Source organism: Pogona vitticeps, chromosome 2 (assembly GCF_051106095.1).
Source record: "Pogona vitticeps strain Pit_001003342236 chromosome 2, PviZW2.1, whole genome shotgun sequence".
Taxonomy (NCBI): Eukaryota; Metazoa; Chordata; class Lepidosauria; order Squamata; family Agamidae; genus Pogona; species Pogona vitticeps.
Genome location: NC_135784.1, coordinates 150,022,472 through 150,046,845, shown reverse-complemented (window position 1 = coordinate 150,046,845; position 24,374 = coordinate 150,022,472). Strand labels below are relative to the sequence as shown.

At 47.1% G+C, this 24,374-nt stretch overlaps 1 protein-coding gene across 9 annotated transcripts in view; it reads right to left on the bottom strand.

The window, feature by feature from the left end:
* The window catches only part of PRPF40B (pre-mRNA processing factor 40B), a 31,460-nt gene extending 7,427 nt beyond the window's left edge, over positions 1 to 24,033 (bottom strand). For 8 of the 9 annotated variants that reach the window (XR_012083906.2, XR_012083905.2, XR_012083907.2 and 5 more), the window contains exons 1-19: positions 23,884 to 24,015; positions 20,722 to 20,814; positions 19,653 to 19,802; positions 19,469 to 19,549; positions 17,856 to 17,883; positions 16,963 to 16,988; positions 14,439 to 14,516; positions 12,489 to 12,599; positions 11,525 to 11,645; positions 11,381 to 11,411; positions 10,452 to 10,622; positions 8,429 to 8,531; positions 7,828 to 7,892; positions 7,359 to 7,523; positions 5,490 to 5,598; positions 5,063 to 5,213; positions 3,731 to 3,864; positions 2,564 to 2,678; positions 1,050 to 1,141 (exon numbers count right to left, since the gene is read on the bottom strand). Coding sequence is in view for 6 of the 9 variants with exons in the window: in XM_020785855.3 (XP_020641514.2) it covers positions 1,050 to 1,141; positions 2,564 to 2,678; positions 3,731 to 3,864; positions 5,063 to 5,213; positions 5,490 to 5,598; positions 7,359 to 7,523; positions 7,828 to 7,892; positions 8,429 to 8,531; positions 10,452 to 10,622; positions 11,381 to 11,411; positions 11,525 to 11,645; positions 12,489 to 12,599; positions 14,439 to 14,516; positions 16,963 to 16,988; positions 17,856 to 17,883; positions 19,469 to 19,549; positions 19,653 to 19,802; positions 20,722 to 20,814; positions 23,884 to 23,886 (1,827 nt within the window). In the remaining 3 variants the exon portion in view is untranslated. Of the gene's footprint in view, positions 1 to 1,049; positions 1,142 to 2,563; positions 2,679 to 3,730; positions 3,865 to 5,062; positions 5,214 to 5,489; positions 5,599 to 7,358; positions 7,524 to 7,827; positions 7,893 to 8,428; positions 8,532 to 10,451; positions 10,623 to 11,380; positions 11,412 to 11,524; positions 11,646 to 12,488; positions 12,600 to 14,438; positions 14,517 to 16,962; positions 16,989 to 17,855; positions 17,884 to 19,468; positions 19,550 to 19,652; positions 19,803 to 20,721; positions 20,815 to 23,883 lie in introns of all 9 variants that reach the window. The other variant, XM_072990828.2, reaches the window with a different exon arrangement.
* Positions 24,034 to 24,374: the final 341 nt, after the last annotated feature.

Genomic DNA, 24,374 nt, shown 5'->3' with positions numbered 1-24,374 from the left:
ATCATTTACAACAACTGGTGTGTCCCAGATTGGGCAAAGCTAGTTCAACTATATTCTACTGGAGTAATTGTATTCATGTTCCAAGTTGTTCCTAACAGTGCCAAACCACAAAGATGGGCTGACTGTTATGTGCCATCCAGTTGGAAACCAACATACAGCAACCTCAATAGGGCTTTCCAGGCAAATGAAATACAGTGGTGCCTCGCTTAACGAGCGCCCCGTACAGCGATGAATTAGCATAGCGATCCCTTTTCCGGGATCGCTAATGCGAAAGCATCGCGTCGGCCCCAATGGGCGAAATTCGCATAGCGAAGATCGGTAAGCATTTTGCTTACTGACCTTCGCTTTGCGACCCGCAGATCAGCTGTTCAGCGGGTCCAAAATGGCCGCCGGAACACCCGAAATGGCCGGGGGCAGCGTTTTCGCGCCCTTGGTAAGCAAGGGGAGGGTGCGAAAATGCTGTGCGCGGCCATTTCGGGTGTTCCGGCGGCCATTTTGGACCCGCCGAACAGCTGATCTGCGGTCTCGCTGCGGCCAAAATGGCGGCGCAGCGTTTTTGCGCCCTCCCCTCGCTTACTGAGGGCGCGAAAATGGCTGCCGGACCCGGAAAACATCACTGTACGGTGAGTTTTCTGCCAATTTGGCTTTTTTTGATCCGTACAGTGATGTTTTCGCATAGCGAAGGTTAATCCGGAAAGGATTAACCTCGCTATGCGAGGCACCACTGTATTTAAAGAGAGGTTTAAGCAGTTCCACCCCCTCAGTCAATTTATGTGGACAAGTGGGGATTTGAATCCTGTTCTCCAGAGTCTTTGACCATCACTCCATCCACTACACCACACTGAGTATCTTGACTACACATGTTTCCTTTTAACATAAAACCAACACAATTACTCCAACATGGAAGACTTTCAAAGGATGCTGTGGATTCGCTTCTAAGACAAAGATGCTTCTGGGAAAAGGATCTATTCCTGTAAGGAGGAAACTCTAGAACAGAGAGGCCTGTGGAGTTTCCTTCAACTTGTGCCCCTCTGGTGTGCACTCTGCACCTTCAGGATATCCTTGATGATCTTCTTTTCATCATGGAAGCGGGCCTTGAGGTCTTCCACATAGAACTTGAAGAGGTCCAATGGGGTGGAGCCTGTGAGCAGAGGAACACATGACCACAACTCATTAGCAGGGCCTTCCACTTCAAAGGTTTTGACCATGGTGATTGTCAAACCGCCTTGGGGTTCCTTTGGATGTTTTTTCAGAGATCTACCACTGGGAATTTCTGGAGATAAACCCAAGAGTCAGAACGACCTCCCTGGAAGACAAATCGCCCCCTTCTTCTCTTCAGCAGCAGCAGCTAGAGACTGTGTCATACAGCCATTGTTCTCCACCTTTAGCCCATTGGGTTTTTGGACTTCAGCTCCCAGAACCCTTGGCGATTGGCCACCCTGGCTGGGGTTTCTGGGAGCCACAATCCATAACACAGAGCAGGTCTAAGGTTGAGCATCACACTTTTACTGCATAAGCACATTCTCAATTCAGGCAGGGTGACTCTGAGGCTTAATGGGCCATGACAGCACCCTGCCTTAGAATAAAACACTCTCCTTATTCTTTACAGTCCACACATTTAGTGGCAGTTTGTGAAGGGCTGTTCAAGAGAAAAATAGAAAATTAGAAAAGCAGTGAAGTAAGGCTGTAAGGGTGGCCTAGAACCACCTTGCTCCCTACCCAACACGGGCAGGGAATGAGAGGAATCAGAGTTCAAAAACATCTAGGGAGCTAAATTAGGGAAGGCTGCTTAAGCTGAGCTTTGGCTCAACGGCTTCCAGGAGATCCCAGCTTCAATTTCCAGCACTTCCAGCTAAAGGACCTCAAGAGTTGGATCGGTTCTTCTGTTGCAAATGCTGAGGACTGAGCATTGGGATGGCCAACCTACAGAGTCTGATGACTCCCACTGAACAAGTGGCAGATGTAAAAGCAGCAATCCAAATTCCCTGACTCTCCTGGCTGAGGAGGGGGAGGTAAGCAAACCATTTTTCTGGGCTGGAGAATAAAAACCCTCCTCTGGTCACTGCTCTAGGCTGCATGCAGATGATGGGCGGAGCTGAGGCAGTGGTAGATCGGGCCAGAGCCATCCCTGTCCTTCCTCTTACCCCTTCTCTATCCCCTTCCCTCATGCCACCTCTGACTATTTTCCCGTTCTTTCCCGTGACTGACAAACATCAGCCCTGACAGAAGCTACACTGGACAAGTTCTGTGGTCAACAGCTTTGTTCCAGGAGCCAGGAGAACATCCCTGCCAAGCAACCCAAAACTCAACCAGGGATTTTGCTGTCAAAGCAATGGTGGCAGAGCACAGCATTTTACCTCAGGAAGCCGGGTCCCTACTTGCGTATCTAACTTCGTATTCACATCTCCTGCTCTAGAACGGGTGGTTTTCTCTTTCAGTTGATCCCAAAGGCCACCCACTGGGTTCCTTCCCATTAATCTTCTTGCAAAGGACCATGGTCAATAGCAAAGCAGGGTGGAGGTGGGAGTTAGGGTGGGGGTTCCTGGCGACTTAAGCTGCTTACCAGGCTGGCCCAACATGTTGGCAAACCGTCTGTCAGTGCTGAGGGAGGGGTACAGCTCCATCCAAGTGGACATGGAGTGCAGGCGCCCGCTTTCATGAAGCTCGTCCAAGAAGGCCTGAGCAAGAAGCAGCCTGGTTATGCTACGATAGAGCGAGAGAGATCGGGGAGTCAGCCCCTCCCCCGTTCACAGGCCCTGCTTGAGGGGTGTGTGTGTATCCCTCAAAACAGGCCTTGAATCCTCACACTCCCCTCTAGGACCCTACACAGTTTGACCAAAATTTGTTTGTTTTTTCCCCCCAGGTCAGAACGGGAGCACCCCTAGAGTGCAGATTACACAGTGGGATTATGAGTGTGCTGCAAAATTCAGCTTCAAAATGGAAAAAAAAGGGGGTGGGCTGGGATTTCCAGATCTTACAACCAAGGAAAGGTTCCTAGCTGCATGTAGGTAATACTCACTGAAAATAACATTTCGCCTATCTGCTGGAAATCTTACTTAGCAGGATCCTAGCCTGTCTAATTTCCCCAGGCACTTCTAGCACTTCCTAGCATATACCAGTCCATACAACGACTAAAAACTGGGTGGGGAGGCAGGGGGGGAGGAGAGGAAAGCAAATGAAAGTTCCAATTGCCAGGAAGCTGTATATTCTGTTACGGCAACCATATTCAACCTGTCCACATTCTGAACCACTGGCTTCTAACCTGCACCCACAAGAAAACCAGCGAGTGCTGCTCTAATATTACATAAAACTGATTCAGTCTTGACTGGAAATGTGTGATCCTCTGGCCTGTTCACGCTACGAAGGCAGGCAGCATGAATATTAAGTAAATGTACTTAAAATGAGGAAAAAGGCTCACAGGCAAAGCTGGCTTATACAGATCAACCTATTTCAGGAAGAGGGAACACACTGAGGGCTGCATTTTGCCCACTCCTTATCCAGCCCCTTGTGATTTACTCCGGCAGTGGCCCATCAGGAGCTCAAGGGATAAAGGCATCCTCATCCGGGAGGTCCCTAGCATTGAAAATAAGATCTTCTGTACGTAAAGGCACGTGCAGCTCTACTGCTGAGCTGTGGTGGCTCTGCAAAGCACACACATACACACATACACAATAGCTTAGTGTCCTCCCACTGCCTGTATGGCTCCACTCAAGGCATTCCCTGCAGCTACCTGGAAGGCCTCCCGGTTCTTGCGCTGCTGGCGCCTCTCCCGTAGTCGGCCACGCTCGCGCTCCTCCTCCTCCTCTCTTTCCAGCGTCCGAATGTGCTCCTCAAAGCAGATCAAAGCATCCTCCTTGTCCATGTCTGAAAGAGACAGAGGTGGTGTGTGGGGGGGGGTTGAGCTCAGTGGGGGAGTAAATGCAAAACAACACTGAGGGATTTGAGGGGACACATCATGTCAGAGAGCAAAGGACCAGGTCACAGCAGAGGCAGGCAGGGCAAGGTAGGGGAACCTAACCCAACCTCTGGTACGGGGTGGAGGTTTGGCTAGTCCCAGCTCTGACAGCTGAACAAGCCCATGATCCACTTCTTGTAACTTCTGGAAGGCAGCAACAAGTTTAAAATATACTCTGGAGGAAATCAAGAAGCTGATGCCAAATGACCAAGCTAAGAGATTTCACCTGTTTCCAAGTGGGTGAAAGAGTACTCAAGGCCTCCACCTCTCTATTTGATTTAAGACTGAACAGATGACAATTTATATATGAATGTATATAAGGGGGGGGGGTTATCTTGCAAACCAAAGGGATTTGCCTCAGCTTGAGAGTTTTTTGTGCCAATATGGCTGCCACATAATTTCTGTTTACAGGAGTGAATAATTTTTTCCTACCTTTCTGTATACTTTAAGGTATTTTTAATAGAAGGACAAAGTGAGAAGAAACAGAATTAAGTACATTTCAAGAGGGGCATCTGAAGGGCTGGGGGGGCACCTCACCCCAACATTTAGGGGGTTGCCCTGATCAGGAGTTGCCTAAGGCTTGGCAGGATTAATTTTTCAAACATTTCCTGCTTTGGCTACAACAGGAAAAAAAAGCCATGCTAGGACCCACAGCTCTAGAAGCAGGGCCTTCCTCTCATTCTGTGAGATTTCAGGAGGCACTGCCAGCATGCCATTCCTTCCAAAGACTCAAGGCAGGGCAGCCAACACATTGCCAAAGGCCCAAGTGAGGCTTCTGAGAAGTCCTGGCCCTTTGGTACCTTTCCTGCACTTTTTCAGTTGTTGTTTTTTAAGTGGGTTGATTAAAAAAAAGACTCTTTGTGCCCTCCAGAGAATGAGGGGAATGTTGCCATCTTTTGAGGGGCCTCAGCATCCTAACCCTATCCTAGCCCCCAACTACTTTTAAAAAATGATGTATTTAATGGCTGGGACAAAGTTTTCAAATTTGGTTGTGAAATTCTGATCTAGGAGGACAGGGCAGCTGCCGATTATGGAGGAAGGAAGGAAGGGCAGCAGAGAAGACACAGAACAGGGACAACAGGGAAGGGGGGAAAGGCGCCGCCTCACTTTGCAGATCCTCATCCTCGGCAAAGCTGGGGTTGTCCATCAGGTACTGCTGGGCCTCGGACCAGGTGGTCTGGAAGCTGACCCGGCTCATGCTGTCCAGGATGCTCTTCAGAGCCTGGATGTTCCTCTTCCTCAGCTGCTTGGCATGCTCCTGGATGGGTGGCAGGGGACAGTGTTGGGCTGGCACCCATGCCAGCCGCCCAGGACTCCAGCCCAGGCTACTACCCCCTACCCCACCGCCGCCCAAAACCTTGGTAGCAGCAGGGAGTGGCCTATCGTTCACAAGTCCTGGGGAGGTGACAGCACTGAGCAGGGAGAGCTGGGAAGACTGCCCTGCCATTCTCTTCTTGGCTACAAACAAGCCCAGCTCTTCCTCTTCCTCATGCTTGTGGGTGATGCTACAATTTGCATGCTTGTCTGCTTTTACCTTCTCCTTTTTGGCTAGGAAAAAAAGGACATCATCATAGATCTCTTTGCGGTCATGCTCAGGCACCACAGCCCAGACTTCCAGCTCCCCAAACATCTGCTCAGCTTTCCTGGGAAGTAGAGAATAACAAAAGGGAGAAAGAAAGAAAGGGAGGGAGGGAGGGAGGGAGGAAGGAAAGAAGGAAGGAAGGAAGGAAGGAAGGAAGGAAGGAAGGAAGGAAGGAAGGAAAGAAAGAAAGAAAGAAAGAAAGAAAGAAAGAAAGAAAGAAAGAAAGAAAGAAAGAAAGAAAGAAAGAAAGAAAGAAAGAAAGAAAGAAAGAAAGAAAGAAAGAAAGAAAGAAAGAAAGAAAGAAAGAAAGAAAAAGAAAGAAAGAAAGAAAGAAAGAAAGAAAGAAAGAGTTTGGGGTGAGGTCCCTGCAGTGAAGCCAATGAGATACAACAAAGACCCTGAGGAAGAACGCAATGGGAGGAGGAGTAGAGTTTGTGTCTAGAACAGCCCCTGATGGAGGTACACATAGGTTCACTAAAGTCTCCCCGGTTATGTGAACAAAGTGAGATTTGCCTAACCAGTGATGTCAGGAGCAAGAAAGGAATCCCAGCACAATGGAAAGATCTCTGGTGCTTGCAGGGGCCACCTCCCAGTTGAGAGCAGGGTGCCAGTATGATTTGCCACACAGATATTTCTTCTTCAAGCTCTAAAGGAACAGGACAGACAAAACTGCCCCCCCCTCGACTCTTTGGCCGTATGGGAACTTTGAACCGGCCAGGCACAGCTACAAACATGGAGGGGCCGCTGGTCTGCCTGCCTTTGCCTGAACAAGAGAAACTGGGTGCTGCCGGACATCACGTTCCAGCTTATCCTGTGCTCCCTATTCCAGCTAAACACAGCCCAGCTCTGGGGGGGGGGGCAGGGACTCCATTGGAAAGCACCCCCTCCCTCAATTTCTATTGGGTCTTCTGTTCCTGTCAGCCCCAGCGTGGAGCCCGGAGCCTTCCACAGCCTTCTCTGTGCTTTGCTCCCAGGCTCTAGAAACAGGCCAGCAGGGCAGCAGCTCCATCTTTGCAGCCCTCCCCTCAGCAGGCAAGGCCTTTTACATCCACACACGCTTTTGGCACCTCTGTTGCATCTCTTTTGCCTCTGTTCTGACCTGACGTATTTTTGTTTGATGTGTTTTGATTTGATGAATTCTAATGTCTTTGTTGTTTTGTTACGTGCAGTGAAGTCACGTCTCACTTGCGGCAACTCTAAACACGTTTTCAAAGTAGGCGAGATGATGTAAGGAGCGATTTAACCAGCTCCGTTCCCCCAGTGAGTTTCCACGGTCAAGCAGAGAGATTCCCGAGTCCTAGTCTGTCACTTTACCCACTACACTACAATGACTCTCAATCTCTTAATTATTGTCACTGGCCAAAATCTCCTGGCACAGCTACACAAATGGAAGAACTTCTAAAGGAAAATGACCCAAAGTTAAGAAACCACACAGCAGGCATTATCAGTTGCATGCTGAATCACGCAGGTCACTTTGCAAGAAACGTCTACAGAGATTTCTTAAGGTAAGGCAATTTGCTTCCAAAAATTACACTTAAACCAGTATGACTAGGCAAGAAAGGCTACGCCATCATTTTAGGCAAGCATGGACCAGCACCTTCCCTTCCTAGTACAATCCAGACAAATCTGAAACAGGGTCAGGAAGAAGCATACATGTCCCTCAGCTACCTCCTTAAGAAGCTTCACCTCACAGGGGACTGGACTCCTGACAGAGCAAGAGTGATACCAGAGAGCCAGAAAAGGGTAAAAGCCAGGGACCCGGATGCCCAGGGCCTCAAGGCAGGGAGCAGTCCAGCTCATGACTCCTGTGGTCTCCTCTACCTGTAGCGTGTGGTGGAGTTCATCTTGTTGTGCTGCTCCAGGAAACGCTGCAGCTCCTCCTTGGCTTCCTTGGCCCGGAGGCGGGCCTCTTCCTTTTCCTCTTTGTCCCGCTGGGCCTTGTAGGCATTAAAAGCCTGCTTCTTCTCACTCAGCTTAGGCAAAGCACTGGGACAAACAGGGCAAGAGGGTCAAGAGTCTGCAGAGTGCTGGTGTTTCTACTCACGGGCAAGGGAGAAGAAAAAGCAGTGGGGGGGGAAGAGTACTAGCTGGCAGAGGGAGGGGTGTTAGGCGACTGAAGGATTCCCAGCTACACACAGGAGGCTGGGTGGGTGGGTGGGATCAAGTCTAAGTATTTCTGACACCGTGGGGAAAGAATCCAGAACTGTAATTTCAAAGGACTATAAGCTGGGCTCACATTTATGAGCAGTGAAGTAGGATGGGAGCTAAACGTTGCAGCCCAGGACCATACCTGAACCGTGGGTCGTTGCTAACGAGCCTCATGGCCTGCTCCCAGGACGCACTTGCTGGGACACCCTGCGGCCGGAGAACAACAGTATTTCAACCAAGGCAGTACCACCGATTCCTGCACCCCACCCCTCAGGACCAACTGAGGCAGTCAGAAGAATCGCGTATAATTTTATGTTTGGCCCAAATGGTACCCGTCCAGGCAACAGGCCTCCTGCTCTTCCGATTAATCTGCATGAACAACATTCAGGAATGTTCTCTCACCATCGCAGGAGGGAAGCGAAGCAAAGCCCAACCACACACACACACACAGCAGTGTGACAGGCCACCCTTTTAGAGGAGGAGGTGGCAACAAGGAAGAGCTTTGTCCCCACCCCCTCTGGAACTGCTGTATTACAACCTCATCATTCCCAAACAGCATAACCTAATGCTATGCCGTGGATGATGGGAACACATCAGAAAGGCATCTGATGGAAGAATTGCGGCCAAATGGGATACAGTCCCAAGGAGATCCTTTTCATTTTAGAGATTGTACAAACTGGAATTCATGTCCCAGAGGAGATCTCTGACCCTCTTGCCCTGGAAGTCTTTCCTGTCAGTAGTACCTTGTCCTTCAGCAGCTCCTTAAATGCCTGTTTAGCTTCTTCCTTGTTGCTCCAGGCATTAGCAGTGACACGCTCTTCCTCTTCTTTCCGGACAGGATCACCACTGGGCCAGAGAAAGAAAGCAAAACATGTCAGGAGGCAAGCGGTGGTTCTGTGCTAGAGAAGCACACACAGCCTTCCTCTCTAGTGAGTCGGCAGGCTTGCTCAGGAAGGACAGATCTCTCCACTCCTTGCTCGCCAGTTGACTTGGTTTAAATGATGGCAAAGGAGGAAGGGAAGCCTATCTTTCATTACCCTCCCATTCACTCCACCAGACTCGATAGGTAGTTTTGGAATGCTATTAGCCTACCAACTGCTAGCATCTTATATTTCTGTGTTGGCCAGAGAGAAGATTTCCACAGGCTACTAGCCTCTTACTGAGCTGGAAAGACTTGTTGCTTCTGTTAAGTGTATTTACAAGGCTGTGCGATAAAGGGTGTATTCAAAGTTCTCAGTGTGAACTGCTAGATCTGTGCCCAAAAATAGGAAATCTTCTTGCCAATTATTAATAACAAATCAGCATGTGTTGTCAAGTCAATTCTGACTTATGGTGACCTTTTCCAGGGTTTTCCAGGTAGAGAATATGAAATGGTTTACCATTCCCTTATTCTGGGGGTGTCCTGGGACTGTGCAGCTTGCCCAAGGCTACACAGACTGACTCTACTCGCAGAAGGCACAGTGGGGAATAGAACTCCCAAATTCTGGCTCTGCAGCCAGAAACCTAACTATCTCGCCAGCTATCCTAACCCATTATTATCCAATTTAATTTTGTACCTGATCGGTCTTTGATCTTTGTTGATGCTTATCAACGTATTTTTAAATTACATACCTGCTTCTTGGAGATTACTCACTGGCCACTGTAAATGGATTCTCTGTGCCCTTAACAACTGAAAAACACACTTATTTTGCAACATTGGATGGATGCCCAACGGCATTAATACAGGGGATAGAAGACCTTCCAATGTTACTGACACATGAACATATGTAGATGTTAGGTATCCTATGTATAGATACTTTTATATTTCTATTTTCCTGTTTCTCTACCTTCCCCCTGCTTTTTTGAAATATTATAATTTTAAGTTTAGAAGAGCCTTAATTCTATCCCATTTCAGTGATTATGTTCTTTTTCTAATTTTAAGTGATCAATAATTGTTTAAAACAAAAAGAGAGAAAGAAATGGGAAGTGCATTTTGTAAAGATCTCCACTGGAGTATGGGAGCATCCACATCACAAACTGGTGTATTGTGTCTCAGATCGTGGCCCTGAACATGCCAGTGTTTAACTCAGTGTTTATCAAACATGGTGAATTTTGATCTTCCCTTCAAAATGTACTCTTACTTCTACATCACCCTGATCCAGCATGCAAATCATAAATTTGGTGGGGAGAAAAATCAGAAATGTCCATGAACTCTAACAGGAATAATACTCCTAATAATATTAGTGAAGTAGAACTGAGAGCTTTTTTTCAGAGCTACATGTAAGGCACCATAGAGTGGGAAAGTAAATCCTGTCTGCCTCCCCTTCTAAGCCAAACTGGAGCATTGGTGCCTCTGAAGACGAACTAAAAGCTCCTCCACCATCACCACCTCTCCCTCTAAAAGTTCCTTTCTTCAACTGCTGCTAGCAGAATTTTTAATCAGACTCCTATTATGCACAGCACAGAATTATGGTAGCAGAAATCTGTTATGTGCTCTATCCTGCACAAAACTGGATAGCTACTGCTTGTTTTCAAAGAACACCATCATGTGTTATCACCTCATTCATCCTGCAGTCACTCTTCCAATCCGCAGAGAAAACCCAGTCCACAGATCAGAAAAGTGTTAGTTCTACCTCTTTCTAGTCCCTTCCTCACACATATATATAGATATATAGTAGACCTATGAACTGTACAATTCAGTTGAACAACAAACTCTCGACCAGCACAGATAGGGGGATTCTGGGACTTGTAATTGGAGGGGAGAAAAGTCTTTAACAAGCTCTGCACCTGCTTGTGATCTCCTCTTCAGCTGCACCAGGAACCCCCTCTGTGGTGGCAGGTGTCTCCTGTCCTTCACCTGCAGGGGTGCCTTCTGTATCGGAGGTGGCTGCAGATGATGGATTGGGACTAGCGGGGTCTGATAACGGAGTCTCTGGTTGCTGAGGCTGCTGCTGCTTCCTGGGCAAGGGGGGGAAATGGCAGATGGACCAAGTGCAAGCAAAAACAGAAAGCAAAACCAAGCGCATTCTAATTTGCACAATTTATTCTGCCTCAAACACCAGAAACCCCCACCCACCCATCCCTAACTCTGTAATAGCTGGAAGCAGGAAAGGAGAATAAAATCTCCTGAAGGAGGCTGAGAAAGTAAAGTGGATGGACTGGGAGCATTTTTCAGAGTCTGGAAATCTCTCAACTTCAAATACTCTGGAAAGGTCATTAGGTTATGTTCTGAACTTCTCTGAGGCACCAAACAATGCCAAGCTTTTCACCACAGCTTATCATAATCATCTTAGAACTGCAGAGCTGGAAAGGACCCTATGGATTGCGGAGTCCAGGAGACACAGTAGGGAATCAAACTCCCAAACTCTGGCTCCGCAGCCAGAGACCTCAACCAAAAAAGGCAAGAATGTGCTTTTAACACACAATCACACGTGTATCTTTTCAAAGTTGCTGGAAAACTTCATTCTGCACCCAGATTCTAGATTCCGCAATGCCATGGACAGATGGGATACAAGGACCCCCTCCAAGAAGTCAAGCCAACATCTAGGTGGGTCCCTGAACGAAAGCCAAATCGCCCTTCGCTGGCACCTCTTGCCCTCCTTCCATTTCCCAGTCCTCTCAGTAAAAGGTGCAGCTTAGGGCTCTGCCTAGTTTCCCGCGGCTCCAATAGTCCCTCAGGGCCCTTCCTCGCAAGGCCTTCTCCCACCGGGACTTACTCTGCATCCTCTTCTTCTTCCTTGATCAGTGCTGAGGACACAAAAAAGGAAGGGTTGGTTGTCTTGGTAGGTTTTTTTGGGGGGGAGGCGCACAAGCCCCTCCCACCCTCCCCCTCCCCCTCACCAGCAGCCAGAGACCCTCACCCTCAATGTCATCAAGTTCCCGCGGGCGGGTCCAGCGCGACTCTTTGCTCTGGGTGTTGTAGTAATAGGGCTTCCCAGTCTCTGAGCGATACTCCCGCCAGGGGCATCTCGACAACAAAAGCTGAAGAGATGAGGAAAAGAAGCAGGGGGAGCTGCAAACAGCGAAGGAGGGAGGGAGGGAGGGAGCAGGATCCTTCCGATATACATCCCCCTTGCTCAAAAGAAAAAAAACTGAGGGCAAAGCTAGAAAATTTACTTCTTTGGATGGCAACGTGACACCAAGATCCTTGAAGTTCTATTATTCCTTATTTATTCAGAATTTTTATATCCCACCTTTCCCCTAAAAAGGACCCAAGGTGGCTTACCAGATTAAAAAAGAAACAATATTAAATGCTAAAAGCAATACATTATTAGAAAAATACTAAAAAAAGATTTTAAAAAATATAACATTATAACCAATTTTAAAAGTACTAACAACACATTAAAAGCGACGAAAACACAGTGGCCCTGTTTTAAAAGACACCCTCTCAGATAGCCAGTCATGAAGAGAAAGCCTGGTTGAAGAGACAGGTCTTTGCCTGCTTGCAGAACGTCAGCAAAGACCAGGCCATAAGGTAACTTTTCCAGGTGTCCCTAACAGACGGCCATCCAGCTTCTGCTTAAATATCTATAGCAAAGAGGACTCCACTCAGGTTTTCAGGCCTTTCCCATTCTTCACCACCATCCTCAATTAATTCTTGGAGCAGGAGAGTAAAGTTAATGTACATTATTGGGGCCTATTCTGAAAAATCTCACACAGGGTTGCTAAGGTTACCTCTAAGCTGCTGCTCTCTCTTGGCACCCATCCCTCACTTATCATTATTCTCAAACACAACCCAAAAAAGGCCAAGACCACTGGCCCCCCCCAAGCCCTTTGTATGGCATCTTACTTGCCTCACCACTCGAGTTTAGTCAGGGTGCTTACCTCTGCCTTGGACTTCAGCTCATCTGGTTTTTCCCAACTGGACTGTTTGGTTTCAGAATTGTAGTAATAAACACGCCCATCAGGAGCTCTGTGCTCACTCCACGCAGGTTTCTTAGGAGAAAGATAAATAAAATAAAAAGGTTTTGGCTCTCATTTTGCACAGAAATCATCATGTTCATTTTCTACAATCAAACTGAAGTAAAAACTGGTGCGGAGTACAGAACCCTGTATTTTGAGACTACCCGCTTCTCTTTTTTTAAATAAAAAACAAGTTTCTATCCTTTACACATAGGGAGACAGGCTTCAAAGCATGTCGGAAACATCTGGAAGAAATCCTGTGGAAGTCAAGACAGGAAAGGTTGCTAAAATTTCCCCCAGTGAGAGGATCTGAGTGGGGAAGAGGGTCTTTTATCATTATTTACTTCTTCTTATCAACCCAGAAATACAGTGGGGTCTTGACTTGAGAACTTAATCCGTATTGGAAGGTGGTTCTCAAGTCAAAAAGTCTGTAAGTCAAGTCTCCATTGACCTACAGTGCATTGAAAACCGATTAATCCCGTAACAGGCCGTTTTTGTTCCATTTTGGTTTTTTTCTGGTCTGTAAGTCAAATCTCAGTCTGCAAGTCAAACCTAAATTTTGTGGCCAGAGAAGTCTGTAACTCAAAAAGTCTGTAAGTCAAGCCGTCTGTAAGTCAAGGGTCCACTGTAAGAGTGAAGGAAAAAGAAAGACAAGCAGAAACACAGTGCAATTTCTCACTCTACAGAATTTACACAAACTTCAAAGTTTTGTTGATGATGCTTTTTTAAAAAGGTCTTTGGTTCAGAAAATAAGCAGCACATTTATCTCCATCCCACCCACTTCTTCACCCAACATGGTGTAGTGAATAGTGTAACTAATTAGGACTCAGGAGATCTGAATTCAAATCACCACTCATCATGGAAACTCACAAGGGGGGGCAGTGGCAACCGCTCCTCAAATATCTCACTTACCTTGAAAGCTCTATTAGGGTTGCTATTAGTTGGTTCTGATTTGGTGACACACTGCGCACTCACACACACAGCTTTTTCATCCACAAAATGCCCTTCAAACTACACTAATCATTTTCTTTTCACTCTGCCAAAAAAAAGTTCCTTGTTTTTATCAGGTTATTTGCTCCAGATGTTGGAAAAGATGCTGCCTGGAATATAATTCCCAGAGTCCTCCAGACAGCACGATTGTTGGATTCTAGCAGCCATAGATCTGAACACGGATCTTGATCTCTCACAGCACCCCTAAATCCATGGTGCTTGAGCCCACCCTGGAGCCTCCTTTATTCCTTGTTTCTGTTTTAGGACATTTTTACTGGTCCTTCTTGAAAGTCCAATGCTGCAGGGGAAAGGATTGGATTAAACCAGGATTGGATTTTGCCTGATATTTCCTCTCTCATCGGAAATATCAGGCAAAATCCAAAGGAAAAAAAGGACAAATACTTTAAAAAGACAAAAAAAAACTTGCGGACCTTAAAAATTATTATATAATATGAGCTTTCATGGATCAAGTCCACTTCTTCAGACATATGGAATATGTTAATTATTACAACAAAATATAACAGTTAGAACTGACTCAACGAATTCCCTTGATTCAATGGGCCCACTCTAACCACAGCATACTGCTGGATTTCAACCAATATCTTCATAGCGCAACTGAAACAGGGATGGACAAACTTCAAGCTTAAGAAGTTTACTTGGTTTCTTCTTACATCTCCAGTTGAGATGTTCCCAATTGGAGCTGAATGCAAAAGATGCACAGAGTTCTCCTGAGCCCAGGATTTTGTTCCGAGCACCCGATAAGCATTCCAAGTTTTGGGACTGGTGCAAGTGTACGCATGTCACTGTTTTCCCTCCCTGAAGTTCATTTTACAGGCTCAACCTTCTTTTAATTTGCTGATGCCGCAAACTTCAGAAAGTTACCTTCCGGCCTGCATCCGATACTGAGGAGCCACCAACAATCACATTCTGATGCATGGCACCCGTCAATGGGTTCGGGATCTAAAAGGGAATCAAAGGGTGGGGAATCAAAGCAAGAAAAGGAGAGAGAAGGGAAAAGTCAGTTCTGCATCTTGGCAGAAGTGGGGAAAGAAGGAGGTTTGTTTCTGAACTATGCATCAGCCCATTATTTTGAGGGACAGACCTACAAGTCCGTCAAGGAGCTACATCCAGTCACCAAGAACATGCCTTGCACTAGACCACTGAGAAAAAGTTACTTTTCAGATGACAACTCACAGAAACTATGTCCTGCTCCAGAACCACTGCAGTGCTGCAAATTGGTTGTAAAGGTGAAACTTCCTTTTTATCTACCACCAACTGGGGCAAAGGCACCACACCACACGACTCCATCATGTGGCATCATGCAAGAAATGTTATTCTATTTTTGATCCATCTACTTGAATATTTTCTACATACAGAGGTGGGCAATAGTGTTTCTCCTCTGTAGCTTTTGGCCTGCAACTCTCATCGGCCTGAACTAGAACTGCTAAAGGGGAGTGATTAAGGGGGTTGTTGTTGTTACACGTTGTCAAGTTGCCACAATTTATGGTGACCCTATGAATGAGGGATCTCCTCAACAGTCCTGCCTAGCTCTTGTAAACTCAAATCTGTGGCTTCCTTTAGGGACTTAATTCATCTCACATCTGGTTGTCTTCTTCTCCTGCTGTCTTTCCCAGCACTGCTGTCTTTTCTAGAGCATCCCACCTTCTCATGATGTGTCCACAACAGGACAGCCTCAGTTTCATTATTTTTGCCTCCAGAGATACTTCAGGTTTGATTTGCTCTAGGACCTACTTGTTTGTCTTTCTGGCAGTCCAGGTTATCCACAAAGCTCTCCTCCAGCACCAGAACTCAAACAAATTATTGCTTTTCCTGTCAGTCTTCTTAACTGTCCAGCTTTCACACCCATACATGGCGATTGGAAATACAAGAGTGTGGATGGTCTTGGTCTCCAGTGACACGTTCTTACACTTGATTATATTTTCTAATTCCTTCCGAGTCTCTGTCTTTTTCTGATTTCTTGGCTGCAATCTCCATTTACTGCAGATTGAAAATTGAACCGATATATACAAAATATCTCACTATTTCAATGTCTTCATTGTCAACGTTAAAGATTTGTAATTTTTTCTGTAGTCATGGTTTTGGTTTTCTTAACATTCAACTGCAGTCTTGCTTTAGCACTTTATTCTTTCACTTTCACTAAAAGTCACTTGAAGTCATTGCTGCGATCTGCCATTAAGATGGAGTCATCCGCATATCTTAATTTACTGATGTTTCTTCCACCAGTTTCCAGTTTCCACTCCTCCTTAATCTGAATCTAATCTGGTTTTCCAGATGATATGTTCTGCATACAGATTGAATACATAAGGGGATAAAAGGCACCCTGTCTGAGACCTCTGCCTATGAGAAATCTTCCTCTTTGTCCATGTTCTGTTCTAACATTAGCTTCTAGTTCACAATACAGGTTATGTATCAAGTGCTGAGGCATGTTACTTTCTTTCAGAACAGCCCATAGTTTCTTATGACCCACATAATCAAAGGTTTTGCTATACAGTGGTGCCCCGCATGACGACGATAATCCACCCCATGAAAATTGCTGTTTAGCGAAATCATCGTCATGTGAAAACCCTTTCCCCTTTGGAATGCATTGAAACCCGGTTTAATGCATTCCAATGGGGAAAATACAGTGAAGATCGCCCATAGGGTAGCCATTTTGCGAGCGCCGATCAGCTGTAAAAATGGCTGCCCTGCGAAGCATGGGTCTGGAAAACACAGGGCAGCCATTTGCGAAGCCGAAAAAATCGTTGTCTTGCTATAGCGATTGCAAAAAGTCATCGTCATGCAGATTCATCATTTAGCGGGGTCGTCATTTAGCAAGGTACCACTGTAGTCTATAAAGCATAGACTGATCCTCTTCTGAAATTGTTTGGTGTGCTCCAGTAACCAGATGATATTTGCAATATCATCTTGAGTGCCTCTTCCTTTTCAAAATCCAGCTTGAACATCAGGCCTTTCTCACTCCATATAAAGTAAAAAAGCCTTCGCTGCTACACTTTTGAGCATCACTTTGCTTGCACAGGAAATTAAAACTACAGTCCTAACCTAAGGCCTTCTGCAGGCACAACATGAGCTCCACCACTAAACTGTGACCCTTCCCACAAGCCATGTCCCTCACCAACTACAGAGGCTGTCCCAGTCACTATCCTTCTGGCCCACATGTCCCACAAAACTATCACTTTCATTCAAACTGTGCTAGTTGGCAGATGAACCAAATCTGCCTTGGTACCAAAGTGTTGCAGCCTGAGCACAGGTGGCAACCTCAACACAGAAGTGACACCCTGAAGGAGAGCATTTGGATTCCTCACAGCAAAAGAGCAATGACTGGACATTTCATCACCACCACCACCACCACCCAAAAAAACCAAGTACATCTAGTCGGGCTACTCACCACCGGTGCTGCCTGGGTAACAGTGGCTGCAAGTCAAAAAGAGAGATCAGGACGAGATGTGATGGCCACTCCAGGAACCTCAGAGGAGAAGACACTGCTAATTGTGCAGGCCAATGGGGTTGGGAGTCAGGAGAGCAGAAAACCAGTGAGCAGAGCCTGGGAACACTGTGCTTTTGGCCTGAAGCTTCCAAAATTCCCTCAACCAGCTTGGCCACTTAAGTGTGGGAGCTTTCATTTGAAGCGTAATGTTTCTGAGCTCTGCTCAAAAGGCTGGTGTTCCCAGGAATGAAAATCAGTTTTCCAGTAACAATGCAAGTGTGTTAACAAGAATCTCACCTGGACTAGCCTCTGAAGGGTAGTCCATGAGCAATCACTCACACTGTCACACACAGATAATTAAAAGTGCTGTGTGCTTTTTGTAGTTGATCAAAAAGAAATTTGACTTTTACTGCCAATTCAGACTTCCATGCTGGGAAAGCCTATGGCTGCCGGGTGCTTGCAAAGCATGACACCTGTAAGAAGGCAGGCAGCCTTTGCCACTGAGGGGAAGCAAGCAGCATGATTCTCTAGATCAGTAGTTCCCAACCTTGGATAATCCTGGTATTCTTGGAGAAACTCCCAGAAATCTTCACCACCAGCCGTGGACTGGGAGTTGCAGTCTAAGAACAGCAGGGTTACCGAAGGTTGGGAACCACTGCTCTAGATTACAGTGAGGGGATGGGTTCTCCCTTTGCTGATGGGCTGCAGCTATACTGGCTGTGGTTCCTAGGACCCGGACGTTCAAGGCCACAAATTGCCCATTCCTTCTGTGCATCTGATTTTTCACACAAATGCAGATGCTAACCTGGATGCACTTAAAATATATGCAGAGACGCATCCTCTGGGATACTTACCACTGGATGGGTCTGTCACAGGAGCTGCCTGTGAAAGAGAAATCAGAACAAAACCTTGAGTTGGGTCTCGGCTCCACCCAACACCGGATGGAATTTGTAAGCCTCCTTTGCTTTCAGTGCAATGGATCGGGTGCCAGGACGGGCCAGGAGGAAGCAGAGAGGAAAAGGTGGGCAACAAATACCCACTGCTTTTCTACCACTTCCTCTCTCTCAAAGCAGCTTTACTTGTGGGAAAAGTAGTCTTGGAAAAAAAAAAGACTTGTGTTGCCTGGGTTTGTCACATTTAATAAGGCCTTAATACATCTATCTCTTTCCACACAGTTAATCTCTTTTACACACACACACACGTGCTACATCAGAGGCAGGCAGATGCTGCTTGACTTCCCTGTGCCCAGTTGATAACACAACCCACGGCTTCGGGACCCAAGCAGCCACCAATGGGAAAGCCCCCACTCCAGGAGCAGGGCAACCATCTTGGAAAATTAATAGAGTAATGACATAGATTTCTGTGGCCCCATTTCTGTGACTGCAACAATGTATGTACAACTGCTTCCACACCAAATTACAGCCAGGCAGCACCCCAGTCCCAGAGAAGGAAGCAGCAACTGACGCCAGAGCCAAGATCAAGGGGCCCTCTTGCTCTTATCAACACATAACACCAAATCCCTCGTTGCAAATGCTATTTCTGGCATCCGCATCCTACACGGGGAATGTCAAACATCCAGCTTCAGAGCAGATTCTTCTCCTACTACCTCCAATCAGCAGTCAGAAGCAAGAGGCAATTAGTGCCCCAAAACTTAACTCTGATTTGCAGACCAGGATACTGTTAAATGAAACTCGATTCCAGTTCAGAGGCCAAGAAGCCTGAGCTCTGATTTTTTGCCCTGCACTAACCTCCTGTTTGCAAACCAAGAAGGTGTCGCTCGGAACCGAGTTGTGGTCTGCAGACCAGAAAGCTGCCCTAAGAAAGAGCTCTGGTTTGCAGCCTGGGAACCTGCTGCAGTGGGTACGGCCTCTGAGCAGGCATGCACAGGACTGAGATCTCCTCTGTACAGCTAGTAGGAAAACATCTCCACTAGTAAGAATTACAATGCCTCCTGTGTTTTATTAAGACATTATGGAGGCATTCAAGAGAAACTTGGACAACCACCTGGCAGATATCCTTTGGTTTGTATTCCTGCATCGAGAAGGGGGTTGGGCTTGATGGCCTCCAACTTCACTATTCTATGATTCTATGGCCTGACAGTGTGTCCTTGGTCTTTAGGCTGCTGCAATGAGAACTCCCCCAGCCCTTCTCAAATCTACAAATCAGAAAGCCTCTTGGGCCAAATTTTTCTCCGGCCCTGCCCTAGACTCGTCATCGTCATTTAGTCGTGTTTGACTCTTGGTGACCCCATGGACCAGAGCAAGCCAGGCCCTCCTGTCTTCCAGTGCCTCCCGGAGTTGGGTCAAATTCATCTTGGTTGCTTCGATGACACTGTCCAACCATCTCATCCTCTGTTGTCCCTTCTCCTCTTGCCTTCACACTTTCCTAGCATCAAGGTCTTTTCCAAGGAGTCTTCTCTTCTTGGAGAGTACAACCACTTAAATCACACCCCTTCCCAGACACTCACCCCTGCAGAGACAGGAACCGGGCCAGCTGGTACTCCAGGCATCATCATCCCAGGCAGCATTGGTGGCACAATTGTAGGCATCTGGGGGCAAATAGAAGCCAATGCATTAGGAAAGCAAATTTCCAATGCAATAGCAAATTTCCAATGCAATAGGAAAATTTAAAAATCTGCAAGCAAGCACTACCTGTCCCAAGGGTGGTGGTCCAGGCATGGGCGGGATCAAGGGGGGAGGCGGCATCATGCCGGGAGGCATGGGTGGCATAGGGGGTGGGCGTGGTCCCATCGGGGGAAGTCCCATTGGGGGGAATGGTGGCGGGATCCCAGGAGGAGGCATCTAGAAACAAGGGGAAAAAAGCACAGACATAACCATTTCCTCAACCATATTATCTACTCAAGACAGCTGCCATTTATCAGAGCATATTTTGGGCCTCTTTCAAAGAGGAATTAATTGGGCACTTTTACAGGGCACTTTTAATCTCTCAACACAGCAACAAGACACCTTAACAGAAAGTTGCACCACAGCATAGACAATTAACAGACTGAGGTCTGCAAGATGGTAATCAGCCCATGTTCTACCAACAGCAGTTCGGGACTACAGCCTCATAAGAGAAATGCAAGAACAGAACTGGGTTCTAGCTGTCTTCCCAAAAGGACTATTCCAGTCAGAAGTTGGGGAAACAACCTTCAAGGGTCTTGCAAGATGTAGTTATCTCTCAGAGAGGAATGTATGTGAGGAAAAATATAGATAAAATCAAAAATCTTTCCCAGGAGAAAATACCAGAATGCTCCTTTTGGTTTTTGTGAACTGGCTCTTTAGGAGGTTTCATATTAAGACCTATATATGCTATAGATTCACTGTAGTAATTTATGTAATTGACAATACATTAATTGCCCTATCTCCCCACCCACACCCAGAGAAAAACTCCTGGGGGAAAGCATTTGTTCCACGGCCACCCTCTACTTCCCATGTGCAAAATCTTACACTGTACGTTCCTCAGGCCCAAAATCATCTATTCTCTTATATTTGGGGGGGGGACAAAAATACCACCAGTTTTTTTTTTTAATTAATGGGCCAATCCCCAGCATCTGTTGCTGTTTACTGTGTAGAAGGGAGCCAACCATCTTACTATCTTCACACACGCTCAAAATCTGCAAAAGGCAACCTGAACTCTTCATTAATCACCTACATCTTCCGCATAAGGCCAAATGGCCGGGATGTTGATAAACAAACACACTGACATCAATTAACTTACAAAGGGAGGAGGCAGAATTGGCGGCGGCGGTGGGGCAGGAGGAAAGGGAGCCGGCTGCCCAGGAGGAGGGCCACTGCCTGAATCTGGAGCTGACTGCAAGAAAGAGAGAGAAACAGCAAATTGGGTTGCCCACCCTGAGTCTTAACATCTGAAACAGGGTTGGGTAACTGTCAACTTCCATTTAGATTTGGAGAATTCTCATTTCTCACCTTTACCTAAAAGGCAAAGGCAAAAAAAAAACAGACACAGAGGGGGAGAGAGAGTGTGTGTCTAGTGTCCTACATCATTCATCATTTTATCAACCCCTTGATATCTCCCCTTAGCCTCCCTTAATCTCTTTTATAGATTAGGAAAGCCCTTATGTTTTAACAGTGCTTCCTTTTAGAAAAGGTGCTCCAAGCCCACTAAGCTTTTCAGCTGCCTTCTACCATATGATGAACGGATTAGGGAACATGTAGAAGGATAAAGATGAAAAGCTGGTTGAGGGTGAATCGGATAGCTTATAGTAGTACATGCAGGTGCCATAAACATTGAGAGGGGGAATTGTAAGGAACAAAGAGTATCTGAGGCTGAGGCAATGTTTAATGGTAAATAACAGCTAATCAGGATAATATTTTTACCTTATTTCAGAGTATGGGCATACAGCATGCAGCTCCCATCTTCCTCTGAGCTTCAACTTACTGCTTTAAAAAGAGCTCAGGAAGCTGCTTCATCTCAAACAACTGACTGGTTCATCTAGCTCACTCTTGCTTACATGGACTGGCAGGGATGTTCCCTACTTTTCCAACCAGGAGCCTATGCCAGCCTGATCTGGAGATATAGGTAAAGGTTCCCCTTGACATTTAGTCCAGTCGTGTCTGACTCTAGGGCGTGGTGCTCATCCCTGTCTCCAAGCCATAGAGCCAGCGTTTGTCTGTAGACAAGTTTCCATGGTCACGTGGCCAGCGCAACTAGACACAGAACATCGTGACCTTCCCACTGTGGTGGTACCTATTTACTGTATCTACTCGCATTTGCATGCTTTTGAACTGCTAGGTTGGCAGGAGCTGGGACAAACGATGGGAGCTCACTTCGTTGCGTGGATTTGGTCTTACGATGGCTGGTCTTCTGACCTTGCAGCACAGACACTTCTGCAGTTTAACCTGCAGCGCCACCACATCCCATATCTGGAGATAGACCTGCGATTAAACCTAGGCTCAATTACATGGGGAGCAGGTGCTCTACCAACCTTTCTTTTGCAGCCTGAGAGATCCATTCAAACTGCAGATTGAAACTCATACCCCTGGGATTTCCTTGCCAAAAATTACATGGCGGTGGAGTGGAATTTTTGGCCTCCAGATATTTTGGGCTATAACTCTGGTGGCCCCCCACTCAATACTCCACATTAAGGGACTTTGGGAAATTCAGTCCAAACATCTAGAGGAGCAAAGATTCCCTCCTAATTCTGTTGCATTTTATTGGGATATATTTCAAGAGATCTAGATTCAAATCCCTATTTGGCCACAGAAAACCCACTGGGGCTGTGGCAATGAGAAAGCACTCCTTTTAACATCTCACATACCATGGAAGTTCTATTAGGGTTGCCAGAATTTGGAAGTGACTTTGACGGCACATAACAACCACGAAGTTCCATGCAATCTCAACCTGCTCTCGCTTGAAAGTGACATCAGGCAAGCAAGGTAATCCTTTGCTATTACTCCATCCCTTGGTGAAGCTTTTCTAAATCTTTCTGGTAATGGTTGTTGTGGGTTTTTCGGCTCTTTGGTTGTGTTCTGTAGGTTGTTCTTCCTAACGTTTCGCCAGTCTCTGTGGCTGGCATCTTCAGAGGACAGCACTGGTAATCTTTGCCCAATGCCAAGGCAATGCTCAAGCCCTGGTGTCTAAGGAACAAGCTTATTTAGTATATGTATCTGTACCTCACCAATGCATGCGTCCATGCAAATTCAGCCATATATGCCTTACCTCTTTGTCTGATTATTTTTGCCTACACGCTTGTATTTATGTAGATAATATCTCTATAGACAGACCCGCATCTGTATATGAATCTGGGTGCTTATGTAGAGAGTATCCCTGTAGATAGATCTGCAGAGATGTACCTTTACATGTTTATTGTGGGGGCTGCATCCTTATAATTATATACTGTAATGTGTACCTATGACAACTGTGCAACATATACTGAGAGAACAGAATATTTACACTACACAAATGCACATACAATATATGTTATTTGGGCACTTACGCTTTGGAGCAGGTGCACAGTTCACGGTATGTATGTATGTAATTATGCACACATTTATCCCTCCATCTCCAATTTGCTGTGGTCTCTGCTTGCTCCCATGGGTGCAAAACTGTTTATGCGTGCCCAACTCAACTAAGGTGTCACAGCACAGCAAACAACATGTGTGGTTTGCCTTTGAGAAGCTCAGATTTCTGGCTCAACCACTGAACTCACCAGGTGGTTTTGGGGAAAATGAGGTCCTGTTTTAACCTTAGCTTAACCTCGCGATCGCGAAAACAAGACACAGGGTGCGGGGGTGCATAAGACTAACCCAGGGACGGTCCTTGGGATGAAGTTGCAAGGAAGAGCTTCCTAGATTTTTGTGCGTGCATCAGCGGCCACCTACGCGCCCGGCTGTGTGCAGATGTGCAGCTCATGTGCTTAGCCCTGCATCTGTATATCGAACTGGGTGCTCTCTTTTTTGCGTTTGTTTTTGTACCGTGCCTGCATCGGACTGAGCGTGCAGAAACCACCATGCCTCACCCGCCACCCTCCCCCCCACCCTCCGCTGTCCACCTTCTCATCGGGCCTCGCGGCTCCCGCCCAGCGCTCAAGGGCATCCGCCCGTCCGTCCGTCCGTCCACCCATGCACACCCACACCCATCTGCCCCCTCTTTCCCCACATCGAAATGCGGGAAAACCTCCGGGACGACGCGCGAGGGAAGAGGGGGCAGGAAAGCATCTCCCTCGGCGCAGAGAGGATGGGGAGACGCAGGACCTGGGGGATCATCCCCGCCCCCCCCCCGCCGCCCCAGCCGACGGCCCGCCCGCAAGCTTTTTCGGCCGTGCACACCCGCTGGCCCCCCGTCCCTCCCTCCGCCCCCTGAGCCCATCTCCGCCCCGGATCTTCGGGGGAGGGGGAACAACAAAGCAGCAGACATTACCATGGCCGAGCCTCGGATCAGCTGGGCGTGCAGGCCGGCAGCTCGGCCCACCCGGCAGTAAGGGCAGCTGCGATTGGACGAGGCGGGCTGGCAGGCGGAGGGCGGGAGAAAGAGAAATAAGGGCAAGGTGGGCCGGGGCCGGAGCGGGGGGGGGTGGAATCCTCCCCACAGCAACGCCCAGCAACGCCGGGGGGCGGAGGGGGGGCCAGATGGGAACGGCAAGATCCTGCAATATAAGAGTACGGGATCCCGCGACAGGAACTTGGTTTCCAGCTCTGCATATACTGTATATATATACAGTATATGCAGAGCTGGAAACCAAGTTCCTGTTGCAAAAGCCTCCCCCCCCTTCCACGCCCTCGGCACTACCTGTTCGGCGCCAATTTGCAATTAGGGATAGTGCATAATACTAAGTTCAGGTAGCCGGTCTTTGCAGTGGATCAAGTGACGTGTTAAGTTGTACACAGGACTCTGTGGGGGGGGGGGGTAGA